Source organism: Chrysochloris asiatica, unplaced genomic scaffold (assembly GCF_000296735.1).
Source record: "Chrysochloris asiatica unplaced genomic scaffold, ChrAsi1.0 scaffold00007, whole genome shotgun sequence".
Classification (NCBI taxonomy): domain Eukaryota; kingdom Metazoa; phylum Chordata; class Mammalia; order Afrosoricida; family Chrysochloridae; genus Chrysochloris; species Chrysochloris asiatica.
This window is the reverse complement of record NW_006408525.1, coordinates 9,959,839-9,974,040: the sequence shown is the minus strand read 5'-3', so window position 1 is coordinate 9,974,040 and position 14,202 is coordinate 9,959,839. Positions and strand designations below refer to the sequence as shown.

Genomic DNA, 14,202 nt, shown 5'->3' with positions numbered 1-14,202 from the left:
GGACTATAAGCATATCTAATTTATCTTTTCAAATCGAAGAAAAAATTTAATTCCTGGCATTATGCAGCTAGCTTAACACATATTAATGAATTGTTGTTAAATGCCGTCGAGTCAGTTCCGATTCACAGCAACCCTGTACATGGTTTCCGAGGAGTGGCGTGTGAGTTTGAACTGCCGACCTTGCAATTCAAACCAACCTTGCAGTCCAGAGCATTAACTCACAGAACCACACCAAGCCTCCACTATTACTGAATACGCAGATGAATTTCCCCACCTATAAACACCTCTTCAAATAAGCCATGTCCTTTCAAGTAGTGTGTGGAGGAAGGTCTAGACAAATAATGTCTCAATAACTTTTTAATTAACCCATCCAATTCCCAGTAGCCATTCCAAATAAAATCAGTATGCCCTAGCCACTCCACTACTACCGAGTAACTACAACTTCCTTATTCCTTACCTTCTTCAGGGGCAGCTGAAGCTCCTTCAGGTAGTATAGGCTGTAACTCCCCAGTTTCAGAATTATTTTCCAAATCAGTCATTTGTATTCCTTCCAGATGATCTCCTTTAGCATTAGCCCTGAAAGGAGAAAATAACTTGATATTTTTGTATAACTAGTCATACTGATGAAGATCAAAGACCATAACCTTTGGTTTGGTATGGGTTGCACCTCAATGTAAAGAAAACAAATATCCTCACCAGCAATGAATATAACATCATGATAAATGGAGAATAGATTGAAGTTGTCAAGTCTTCATTTTGCTTGGATCAATCATCAACAATCATGGAAGGAACAGCCAAAAAATCAAATGGCGTACTGCATGACATAACTCTATTGCACGAGGCCTTTCTAAAGTGTTCAAGAGCACAGGTATCAGTATGAGGATTAAAGTGCACCTGACCCAAGTCATGGTATTTCCAACAGCCTCACGTGCATGTGAAAGTAGGACAATGAATAAGGAAGACCATACAAAAACGGATGCATTTGAGTTATGGTGTTGGAGAATACTATTAAAGGTACCATGGACTGTGAGAAAAACAACATCTGCGTTGGAAGAAGTATAGCTAGAATTATCCTTAGCAGCCAAGACAGCCAAACTTCAACTCTCATACTTCGGACATGTATATTACCAGAAGGGACCAGTCCCTGAAGAAGAACATGATTCATGCTTGGTAAAGTTGAGGGTCAGTGAAAAAGAGGGAGACCCCCCCAATGAGACAGATTAGCACAGTGGCAGCAGCAATGGGCTCAAGTGTAGCAACAATTTTGAGGATAGCACAGGACTGGGCAGTGTTTTGTTCTGTTGCACATAGGGTCGCTATGGGTTGGGAACCTACTCGAAAACAACTAACAAGTCAGGTGACATATTGGACTGCTAACTACAAGGTCAGTGGTTCAAACTCACTAGTCACTTGTTGGAAACCCCATACAGGGTCACTTTGAGTTGGAACTGACTCGATGGCACACAACAACAAAGTCAGTGACACAACAATTATTTTCTTTTTGTCTCAAAATTCAGCACTACATTAAGCAGGACTTAGAAAACTGTTACTTAATACTAATTTTCTAATTTTACTTAAAAAGAAAAACTCACGATGAAAACTTAACGAAATGATGGCTTATATATCTTGTTTGTGAGTTTATAACTAAGGGCATACAACTATCTCCATAACAAATAAAATATAAAAGCTAGTTAACAAGCCAAGTCCAATCACATTCAATACACTCCTGTGAACCCAGGTGCAGAATTGTTTGGCCAGCAATTTGGCAAGACCTGGGGATTCCTGGGCCCAGAGTCAGTGACAGATTGAAGTGTCCAGCTGATAAGAAGAGAGGGCATATGCACAAGAACACCCACACTTACAGATAATACCCACTTGACCTGGCTTCAATTGGCTGGATGATCAGAGCTCAACTAGAAGAAGAAAGAAGAGGAAAAAAAGGGTGATCTGATACAATTTGATGAACTTGACCTATACCTATGAATCCAGTAACTCAAAAGAAGGAAACAAATCTTTACAGTGAGGATCATTCCCACGCCCTCAATACACAGGGTAGACAGGGATGGGCAACTTGGACACTGGTTACCCAAAATGGGGGTGGGGGGGAGGGTACAAAGGCAAGAAGTGACTGGCTTACAAGCTTTCAAGAGGAAGCCTAGATCCAGAGGGCGTGGTGAAAGGTAGACTCTCTACTGTGTAGTATCCAATCTGTCTGGGTGGGACTGATGAAGGGAGATGGGGATAGCACTCATGTGGTACAATAGTGAATAATTACTATCAGGACTGACTGTAAAAGTGGACGTTTTGCAGCAAAAGGAGGGGAGTGGTTGACTTTGCAGTCCAGGAGCGGAGGTCCCTGGGACTATCAAGGGAGAAGAGCACAGTGCGGGACCCTACCTAGAGAAACAGTGAGGCCAGAGATGGAGGCAGAGATGATGACAAGGAGAGACGGAGCGGTTGGGAACTCTAAACCCAGAGAGGGAGAGGGGCTGTGTGCTGATGACCAGGGGGCAGGCTTGCGGGGTATATCCTTTGGTTGGTTGATTATGCATGGAGGGGATTGTAACTATGGCAATGTAATGATATATACGATAGGATGAATGTAAAGCTAATGTTCTCCCATGTAAACTATCACATAATTCACAATAAAACATTTAAAAAAAAAAAAAGCTAGTTACAGCTTCAACTTAAAAGGAACTTGTATGAGAAGGCTTCAAAAAGTGTGTGGAAAAAATGGAATTAAAAGATAAAGGGCTTTTTCCAAGAACTTTTCGAAACTTCCTTGTGTGATTAGGCAAGACAAGCCTGATGACTATATTTCTCACTGCTTAAATAGGAGTTAAAAAATATCAAAAAAACACCACCTGTCCTTTTAGATTGGGTAATGATCCAGACCTTTAAACAAACCTAAGGGATGCTAAGGAGGCCTGCGGGGCACCGTGGGTTAAACAGTGGCCTGCTAACAGCAAGGTTGGTGGTTCAAACTCACTAGCCATTCCAAGGAATAAAGATAAAGCTCTCTGCTCCCATAGGGATTTACAGTCTCAGAAACCCTATGGAGCAGCTCTGCTCTGATCCTATAGGGTCATTATGACTGGAATAGATTTGATGGTAGTAGGTTTGGGGTTATATGGATAAGAAATATATTTAATTCAAGGAGTGCTGTGGCTCTGGAGAATAAGCACTGGACTGCTAACCTCAAGGTCCATGGTTTGGACAAAGATGAAGTTTTCTGCTCCCACAAAGATTCACAGCCTCGGAAACCCTATACAGGTTCACCATGAGTCAAAACAGACTGGAGGGCACTTAACAGCATCAAATGTAATTTAAGGTTCTTTTTCAAAGGTAAAACAATTCTACTGGTTAAATTAAAAAATGAATTTTGATCAGTAAATGGATAATAATGTCTCACCAAGCATATTCATAGCTAACACATTTTATAATCATTCTACTTTTTGAATGGATGTAAGTCTCACTGACATGGCTAGAGTAGACTTATTTTAGGGAGAGATCATTTTAATCAATTCCAACTATGTGTTTTGAGGACACTTTCATAAGAGAAGACATAAAAGGTGAGATAAAAGTAGAAGGGCTTTGTTCTAGCCAAAATTAATGTAAAGCATAAATGTCTTTTTTAAAGTGTGTAGTGGGGGGAAACCCGTTGCACAAATCTTTCAGAAGGCCGAGTTTATACTGGTTACACACCAGTTTCATGAAAATGGGCTCCAACATATTTAAACTGAACGTTTGCTTTTAACTCATTCTGTTAAAAAACAAAAACAAAAACAAAAAAAACAGAGGTGGACTCTGATGCTTTAAGGATTATATCTTAATAAAACAAATATCCTGTCAATTAAAAAGAATCAACAAAAAAGTGGAAATTCCTTTTGTTCATTTTGATGTAGACTAAAAGGCTAATAAATATGGTTATTACCCCAAGATGACCATTTTCCTCCTTTTCTCAACAGTAGGTAAGCCATTGAAAACTGCAACCACAACAGCATCTGAGTCCAAAGCCTGACACTGCCGGTCTTCAGTTTTGGGCAGAATAACACCGATACTGCTGTGCGTCAAGGCCCGGGGAGAACTGTGCCTGCTTCCCGTTTGTGAGCTTCCAGGGGAGGCTTTGGAAAAGGAAGGGGAATGTTTAGAAAGGCGGCAAGTAAGCGGAAAAGTTCTCTCTGATGTTTTGACTTTAGAAAAACAAGTCTTATTCTATACACATTTTTAAACTGCAGAAAATTTTCAAAAACAATTTTTGTATCTAGAGTCTTTTATATAAAAGATTTTAAATTAAGGGCCCAGAATATGCACTCTACTGACTGAATTTTTCTTACTGGGGGTTCTGATCGGTTGTCCATCAACAACACGAATTTCAGCATTTTTGTTACCTTTTAAAGTCTGAAGTTACAACACAATGTCAATTTCAAAACAGACATCCACCATAAATGACATTAGGAACTACCCACATTTACCTTCTGACAAAGTTTGACAGTCTCCCTTTGAACGACTATTTTCCCCAGTGTCCACTGCTCTTCGAAGTGATAGGCTACCTGCGATATGGGACCGAGCTGGCTTGGGTGAATTGTTCTTCTTATTTGTAGCTGCAAAGACATTTAAAAGCATTTCTGCAGATAATGAAATAACATGAAACTCACTACCCAGGTCGCAGAGGTTTATTTTGACCTTGAATGGAAAGTGCTTTCTGTCTACTGTGGCCAAAAATAAATAGGACACTCTGAAGTTCCAATTGGTTTATTTGTATTTTATGCCAAAAACGTTTTTATTTTATTGTTCATGATGAACAGTATCAACATAAAAAACACAGAAGATTCCATAAGAAAAATAATCCCAAACACACTCACCAACCTCATTGCAATTAACTCAGTATTAACAACAAAAATATAACAACAACAAAAAAACTCTTGGAAATTATACATTATTATGGGATGAAGTTCAAAATCAATAGTGAATTAGACAAAAGTACTACAATACTTCAGTCAAAATGTTTGTGTCCAAAGCAATACTTAGAAGAAAATGTATAGACTGTTAAAAATGAATATATTTAAGGCCTTTGCTGGGCTGGTTCCTTTCTGAGGAGCTCCAGGCACGTGTGGAGGGGCCAATTGTGGACATCGGGCAGATGCAGCCCAGGATGATTTGGAAACAGAGCAGCACTCCTGAGGAACAGAGTGAGAAATCTTCCTCCATCAGGAACCCAAATGTCTGACAGCAACTCTTTTGTGACAGCAAGATAAGTAATCAAAGGTTATTCCTAGTAAGTCCGAAGACTTTGAAGCGGAAGCAAAACATTTCAAATTAACTTATTTATCCCTTCTTTGTCTATTCTTTTCCCATGATGAAATGGAAAAACTGGACTGGCAAAGCTAATGCCCTATAAATACCCAAACTACCTTCTCCAGCCAGAGCTTGCATTTAATAAAGAAAGTGCCCTTCTTTAGGGTGCAGTCCTACACTAGAAAAACAAAAAATACATTTTTAAAAAATGACCTAAGATGTATAAACTAAAGATAGAATGAAAACAATAAAGTAAAAAAAAAAAAAATGGAGACATATTTACAGGTAAAAAAATATGCTACAGGTTATGGTATCAATATATAATATTCAATTTTCTTTTTATATACCTATAACAATCTGAGATTGGAATTAAGACAATTTCATTTACAACAGTATCAAAAAGAATAAAATACTTACATCACTGAAAGAAAAATAACCCTAAATAAATGTAAAGACCCTCTGTATTCATTAACTGGAAGACTTAAAACAAAACAAAACCCATTTCTTGAGTCAATTCTGACTCATAGCTACTCTAGAAGATGGAGAGGAACTGCCCCCCAGGTTTCCATGGAAGCCAACTGTCACATCTTTCTCCCATAGATTTGAACCAACAATCTTTTGGTTAGCAGCAAGCACCTAACCTGGGCTTCTTTTAAGATGATAATACTCCCAAAAATGGATTTACAAATTCAACAAAATTCCAATAAAAATTCTAGCTGTCTTTTCTTATAGAAGTTGACAAGCTGATCGTAAAATTCATGTGAAAATGCTAGAGAATCAGAATAGCAAAACATTCTTGAAGAAGAAAGACAAAGAGAACATTCATATTTCATTTCAAATCATTACAAAGCCATAGTAATTAAGACTGTGTGGTACTGGCATAAGGAGAGGCACATGAGGGGACTTCAAAAAGTCCATGGAAAACTTCCATTATCTTTTATGAAATTTTTGAAGCCCCCTGTATAAATTAATGAAATAGAATTGACAGTCCAGAAATAAACACTGCTTTTCAACTTAAGTATCCAGCACAATTAATGAGGAAAGAATAATCTTTGCAAGAAATGGTACTGGGACATTTTGCATAAGAATAAAGTTGGAATGTAAAGCTAATGTTCTCCCATGTAAACTATCACATAATTCACAATAAAACATTTAAGAAAAAAAAAAAAAAAGAATAAAGTTGGACCCTAACCTGTCACTTGATACCATGAACAAAAATTAACTTAAAATGGTTAAAGATTTCATGTAGAGTCAAAATCATAAAACACTTACAAGAAAACACAAGTATAAATCTTTGTGACCATTAATTAGGTAATGGTTTCTTAAATGACACCTAAAGCACAAGTTACCTATATAGGCAGATATATGAATACATAAAGTGGACTTCATCAATATTTAAAGCTATACATGAAAGGGCACAAATAAGAAAGAAAGTGAAGACAATTCAAAAAAGAAAGGAGAAAATGTTTGTAGTTCATAATATTTACAACACATAAAAATCTTTTTCATCTTAATAGTGAAAAGACAAATCGTTTTTGTTGTTGTCAAGTGCCATTGAGTCAGTTCTGGTTCATAGTGACCCTGAATAGGATTTCCAAGGAGTGGATGGTGAGTTTGAACTGCCTACCTTGCAGTCCAGTGCTTTATCCCACAGCGCCATACCAGGACTCCAAAAAGACAAATAACCATATTTTTTAAATGATCAGAATGGGCTTTTTGCTGTTATTGTTATTGTTAAGTGCCATTGAGTCGATTCTGACTCATAGCAACCCTGTTTAGATTTCCAAGGAGCAGCTGGTGAACTTGAACCACCGACCCTGCAGTTTAAATGACTTTGCAGTATGACACAGTGCCACACCAGGACTCCTAGAATAGACTTACACATGGCCAATATGTACATGGAAAGATACTCAGAAGCATGGACCCTTTAACACTGAAAAGATGTCAATTCCCTAAATTAGTCTTTTAATATAATGAACTTTTAGTCAAAATATTTTCCTGGGAGAGTAAAAGATCAAGAATCATCAAAAACATTTTGTAAAACAAAACAAAACAAAAAAAGAGAGCAAACCTATTCTATCCAATAACTATTAGGTTGAGACATATCAAACTGGCATTTTTATAAGTCAAAAACTGTTACAAACTGACAATTTCACAAGGTTCAACCTCTATGAATAAGTTCAAAATGAGACCATATAAATATGGTTATTTAATCTAAGGTAAGAGATGCATTTTGTATTGCTAAAATGGTTCTCAAAAGGGATACCCTATGTTCATCTTGACACTTCTCAAAGGTATTTAACACAGGTAGTTTTCTCCACTTTGTGATATATTGCCCTCTTCTAGTTTTCCTTTTACCTTACTGACTAATCTTTTCAATTTCCTCTGCTGACCTCATCCCTCCTTTAGCAGACCTTTATTTAAAGTGTCCAGAGCCAAACTTTCACCTCTCCATTTAAACTCCCTTCCTACTTACAAAACCCCTGGCTTTAATAACTGATGCTGTTATTTACTGTTACTATTCTCAGTTGTTTTTATCGAGCTTTGACCTCTTCTTTTCACTTCATATTTGTGTGCCATTCACTTTCTACACTTTTCTATATCATTTCTATGTATTTATCAGACATCTCAAACACAACATATTTTTGTAAAAAAATTCTGATTACATGTTCCTGTCGTCTGTCAATTCCCAGAACCTGATTCTTCCTTTTATGTTTTGCATCTCAGTCAGTGACACCAAGGACTACCCTAATTAAATAGGATGTTCCTCACCAGCTCCTCCCATCCCACTACAGTTCTTTCCATAACAGCACTTAAACTATTTCCTGAGATTATTTTTATGTGTTTATGTTTTAATAGCTAGTTTCCAACACTAGAATGTAAGATACATGAGCTTAAACGTTTTGTCTTATTTACTGTCCCACACTAAGTAAGCAATCAAGAAATAGTAGCTCTTTCTGGTGTGGCTCTATAGAATCAGCATTGAACTGTGAACCACAGGGTCAGCAGTTCAAGTCTATCAGCTGTTTCTCAGAAACCCTACACAGGGGAACCAACTCAATGCTACTTAACCACAGACAAAAGAATACAGCAGAAAATACACAGAATCCAATTTAAATGACAAAAAGGCTGCATGTATTTGCAGTCTTGCATCATTGGAAGAGAGAAGTTTCAATATAATTATTCTAAAAACAACTAATGATCTAGCTTCCCAAATGGTATGGGGGAGAGATGACGTTAGTAAGGATTTTTTCACTTACCATTTCGTATGTAACAACTGGCAACTGATGACTTTGCCAGGAGCTCCATTCCCAAATCCTGTAATCTACCAGCATTTTCCATTTCACACGCAGCTAGAGCTGCCTGGTTAGCAGGAAACAGGTTCGTCTGCATGTCTCCAGAAGCAGCGTTGCAGCTTTTTATTTCTGAAAGTGTATTCTTTACATCAGTTTTCATACATCGAACTTCAGCCATTTGAGTTTTGAGTCTTTTTAGCATTTTTAAGTCAGACGGAACTCGCCACATTGCCTGCTGCTTCCTTTGATCTTTATCTTTTCGGGAATATGCTGCTTCAGAGAGAAAGTGACAAGCCATGTTAACACAGAATCTGACAACAGATGAAAATCAATTTTCTACTCTGCATATATGCAAATCTGTCAATAAGCTAAGTACTTGAGGTGGTATCCACAGTAAAAGCATGCTCTAGAGTCCATTAATGAAAATAAAGGGACAGCTAACACTACTCACACTTTTAAGGTTAGAGTCTGGGTTACATAATAATCACTCAAATCTAAATTATTTATTCAACTGTCATAAGATTAAAAGTTACCCTGTAACTTTGTGTTTTCTTTATATTTTAACTTTTATCAAAAAATTTTTACCTTGACCTTTTATTATCTTCATAATTGAAATGAAAAAAAAAATCTGGAAATTAAACATTTAATCTGTGTATCTATCATTCTGACTCAATTAAGAAAGTTGATTTACTGAACATCCGGTCACATGCCATCAAACATCATACAAGAAACTGAATCTTTGCTGCCATTATAGTGAGTTTTTTCTCTCTTCCCGAGAAAAGAGTTGTTTAATTTCTTCTCTCTCTACTCAAGTTTAGAAAGTAGAGGCAAGATACAGGCCAGAAAAATTAAGACACTCTTGTTCAATTTCAAGAAAGGAAAAAGAGGTAATTTTGGAAATCAAAGAACATTATAACTGACTTAAAACAAAAAAGCAAATAAATCTAATTAACAAACGAAACTAAAAAACAACAGGAAGCTGTTGAGAGGTTCCCTAACTAGACAATGAATAAGGCCTTTATTAGCAGGAATCAGAGATGCCCTTGCTTAAATACCTGCTACTGTTGAAAGGCAGACAATGCAGTGTGCCTCATAACCCTCCCCTACTGCAACCATGCCAAAATGACAGGGTCTTAGATGGGCAGTGATGTACTCAGACAGGTTAGATGCCTCCTTCAGTGCCAAGGAATATGGTTTATGACTAAGTCTAACCCATCCTTCTTTGACAGTAGAGGGTGAAAGGGTGGATGATCTGGTTCTAGCGAAAATCTCTTCGGTCACTTCTACCTTGACAGGACATTTTTATTATATTTATTTATTCAACAAACACTTAAAAAGAGCTTTTTTTATGTAACACATAAAAAAGTCATTAATTCTCTCATAGCAACCTCATGAGGACAGTATGATTATTATCACCATGTTATATATACATCAGAAAACTAAGGCACAGGTTATATAATATATTCAAAGTAAGTCAGCTAATCAGTTGAGCAGCTTCACTTCAAACCTAAGAGTTTGGCTTAATAACTTTGCTCTTCTGTCCAATCTTTTTTTCCTGCTAGCAACACATTTTCCTGAGAGTTTGGGAAGCCTGGAGCTGTGGCAGCTATCTCACTAGCACATGAGAAAAGGCAAGCAAAGCCCAGGGAAACCCCTTCAGTGCCCTCCCTGTCTTCAGGAACCCAGTAAGTCTGCAATCACCAATCTTCAGACTTCTTAGTATGTGTGACAAGTGCCTTTATTACTTCATCCATAAGTAGTAGCATTTTGTTTCTTGAAATGGAAAGCACTCCTCACAGAACATGACCAGAGATTTCAAAACCCAGGATTTAGTCACAGACCTCTTTAGTCTCAGACCATTTCATTGCTGGGTCTCTCTGTAAGTCCTGTTAACTTCTGAGTCAATGTTCTTATTTGTAAAATGAAGATGCATAATATATACTGAGCATGGTTGTTGTGAGACTTGGAAGATTAAATATTTGTGAAAACATTCTGCAGAACGTTACACACAATGCAAATAAAAGATAATGCTGCTATTAGTCATCCATATAGTTCCCAGTCAATCCATCATCCACCAAGCTGCCCAAGCAATTTTCCAAAGCCCAAATCAGATCACACTACTTCCCTGCTCAGAATCTTTGTGTGGCTTTCAACAGCCTTTAGTAAAGTACCTGGAATAGCATACAAGGTCTACATTATCTGATTCTACCTTCTCTCTCATCTTTTGGTGGCTTTATTGTCTACCTGAAGGGTGAATCTCAAACCTTCTGGAATTACTTGGAGCTTTCTCTACACATGAGCTATACTCTTATTACATTTCCATATTTTCATATGTATTGTTCCCTGTGCTCTCTGCCAACCCAAACTCATTATATATAACCAGAAATGTCCCCTCTTTTCTAATGCCAAGTAGCTTTTCCCAAGTCAACTTTAACAATCTAAATGTGTATAGTACTCTAGTATACCTCTACTGCTGCACTTCTCACACTATAGTAGGAAAGACAGACGCATAGATGATGAGCAACCTAAAGGTGGAAAACAGATCTTCGTGCTGTCAGTATTACAAGCTGAACAAGCCTATGCAACAACATACTCAAAATGTCAGCTAAATAATTATCATTGGGGACCCCCACCTCCCACATGGACTTAAATACAGCCCGGTTGGAGACAGTATTTCAAATAGATAAGCTGCAGGTTTCTAGAAAGTAGACCTTAAGAACACAGAGACCGAAAAGAACTAGGCTCTGAGTCCTCTTCCCACCAGAGTAGCTCTAAGTCTGTTTTCTATACCAGCACAGACTTTGTTTGAAAAATTAGTTCTGATGCTTCAAGATCAAAGTTCTAAATCACTGATTTGATGTGTATAATACTGTTAAAAAAGTTGAGAAAATGCTTAGCATATTTTTACAAGTTTTCTAACAAAAATAGATTTTAAAATACAGCTTTTAAAGGTCAATCTTGGCTATCCAAAATGACTCTGTGAGAGTTCCAAAAAGTTCAAGTTGACACAAACTATGTCATGATAAAGTAACACAAATGCAATTTCTCTTTAACAAATAAAACACTGCTGCCAATTCGTATACATCTTTAGGACATGGAACATTAAAGAATGAGAAAACAAACTTTTTCTATATAAATTGAGACACAGTTTCACTAGAATATTAGGGAATTATGAGGCCTGCAAAATGCTTATCCAGGGGTGGGGAACCTTTTTTCTGCCAAAACATATAACAGCAATCATGGGTCATACAAAATGATCAACTTAAAAATTAGCCTGCTATATTTGGTCACACATTTAATTACCTTCCCCCTAATAAGATGGCTGGAACTGTGGTTGCCTTGGAAAGGTCACACCAAATCATTTCAGGACATATGTTCCACAGCCCTGCTAACCTAAGCCCAATCATAGAGGACAAATGTATTTCATATGACTCAAACTGTCAATTAGATTTGATCTAAGCAAAAACTCATGAAAAATCTTCCTCCAAACATTTTTACTTTGTTTTTTTTTTAACATTAACAACAACAACAAAAATAATTTGGTTAATATAAAGGCCATTTCTATGACATATAGGCTAAGTAGAAAATTTTAAAAATCAATTTGCTACCGAAATAAACCATGTTCCAACACTTACATGTAACATTTAGATTAAAATTCAAGAGATCTTTTGGAGAAAGAAAGAAAAAATTTTAAATGATGATTATAATACCTGTGGGCTGTAGAAGTGAAGCAGGTGGGCGAGGCTGTAAGCCCCACAAGTTGTCCATACTGCTCCGGTCTTTAAGGTCCAACAGATGTATTAGGATTAAAGGATCAATGTCTAATAAGCTACTGGTAGCAGCAGAGCACAAATGTGCTCTTCTTGGCATCCTGCTCCCAGCACCCACATAGCCATGACTACTACCTGCAGAGAAACAGAAATGCAGGCAATATTATTTACACAAATATAAGGATACCTAAAAGGAAAAAAGCCAAGCTGGTTAACACTGTCAGTCTCGGACGTAACTTTCTAGTGACTTATGCATATTACGCTGTTGTTGTTAAGTGCCAGCGATTAGGTTTCTAACTCATGGCGACCCTGTATAGAGTTTCTGAGGAGCGGCTGTTGAGCTTGAACCGCCAACCTTGAAGTTCAAACTGACCTTATGGTTTAGCGCTTATCCTACCAGGACTCCTATGTATATTACAGACAAGTACATTATGTTGTTGTTAAGTGCCGTAGAGTCGGTTCCGACCTATAGTGACCCTGTGTAGGGTTTCCAAGGAGCAGCTGGTGAGCTTGAACCACAGACCTTGAAGTTTAAACAGCTTTGCAGTCTGGTACATTAACCCACAATGCCACACCAGGACTCTAAGTACATTATAGATAAGTATAAACAAGTATCAACACCACCTATTGAACTGAGCTCATTTAGCCAAGGACAAAATACTATATTTCTCTAGTGCCAAGCACAATGCCTATCAAATATTAGTTGTTTAGCTGTTAAGTGCCATCAAGTTAGTTCCAACTCACAGCGATCTTGTATAGGGTTTCTGAGGAATGGTTGGTGAGCTTGAACCACCGACCTTGGGGTTCAAACTGATTTTGCAGTCCAGCATATTATCCTGCAGTGCCACACCAGGACTGCAAAACTATTAGATAATGAAGCGTTAAAAGTGACCTCCTTCAACAAAGCTACTGAAAAATATTCTAAAGAAACTTGTTTCATTTCACCAAAAAGGATATATAAACAATCAACAAATTAATGAAAAGCTGCTCAATGTCCTTAGTCATTATGGCGATGCAAATCAAAACCACAATGCTACCACCTCATCCCCATTAGAATGGCTATGATAAAAAGCAAAAATAAAACCATGCTTCATGCCCCCCAAAACAGAAAACAGGTATTGGTACAGAGGCAGAGAAATTGAAACCCTCATCCATTGGTGGAGAATATGCAAAACGGCAAGCTCACTGTGGTAAACAATTTGGCAGTTCCTCAAAACATTCAAATACAAAAATATCACAGGACCCAGCATTTCCAATCTCACCTATATACTCAGAAGTGAAAGCAGAAAGGCAAACAGAAACCTGTGTAACTTATGTTCATTACAGCATTATTCACAGTACCCAAAAGACAGAAACAGACGTTAATGTCCATCAACAGATGAGTGATTAAACAAAATGTGGTATATAGCACATGCAATGGAGTATTATTCAACCATGAAGAAAAACGAAAAAATATGGCCTCGGTGATAGAAACAATGCTGGAGATTACATGATAGAATTTGGTAAGACCACAACTTATCCATTGCAAATACCTTTTACAACAACATGAACAGCGACTATACACAAGGACCTCACAGATGGTATATATACAGGAATCAAATTGACTACATCTATGGAAGAGATGACAGAGTAGCTCAGTATCAGCCAAAATAAGGTCAGGGACCGACAATAGAACAGACCATCAATTGTTCATATGCAAACATAGCATGAAGCTGAAGAAAATTCAAACAACTCTCCAACAATCAAAATATGATCATGAGTATATCCCATCTGAATGTACTTGAGAGACTATCTCAAGAACAGAACTTGATACATTAGACACTAATGACCCAACACGA

The 14,202-nt window shown here is 37.4% G+C and overlaps 1 protein-coding gene across 2 annotated transcripts in view; it reads right to left on the bottom strand.

Moving 5' to 3' along the window:
• Positions 1–14,202, bottom strand: part of TRIM37 (tripartite motif containing 37) — a 152,635-nt gene that overhangs the window by 43,936 nt on the left and 94,497 nt on the right. For both annotated transcript variants that reach the window (XM_006832380.1, XM_006832381.1), the window contains 5 exons: positions 12,305–12,499; positions 8,559–8,867; positions 4,476–4,604; positions 3,935–4,124; positions 458–576 (listed from right to left, as the gene is read on the bottom strand). In XM_006832380.1, coding sequence (XP_006832443.1) covers positions 458–576; positions 3,935–4,124; positions 4,476–4,604; positions 8,559–8,867; positions 12,305–12,499 — 942 coding nt within the window. The remainder of the gene's footprint in view (positions 1–457; positions 577–3,934; positions 4,125–4,475; positions 4,605–8,558; positions 8,868–12,304; positions 12,500–14,202) is intronic.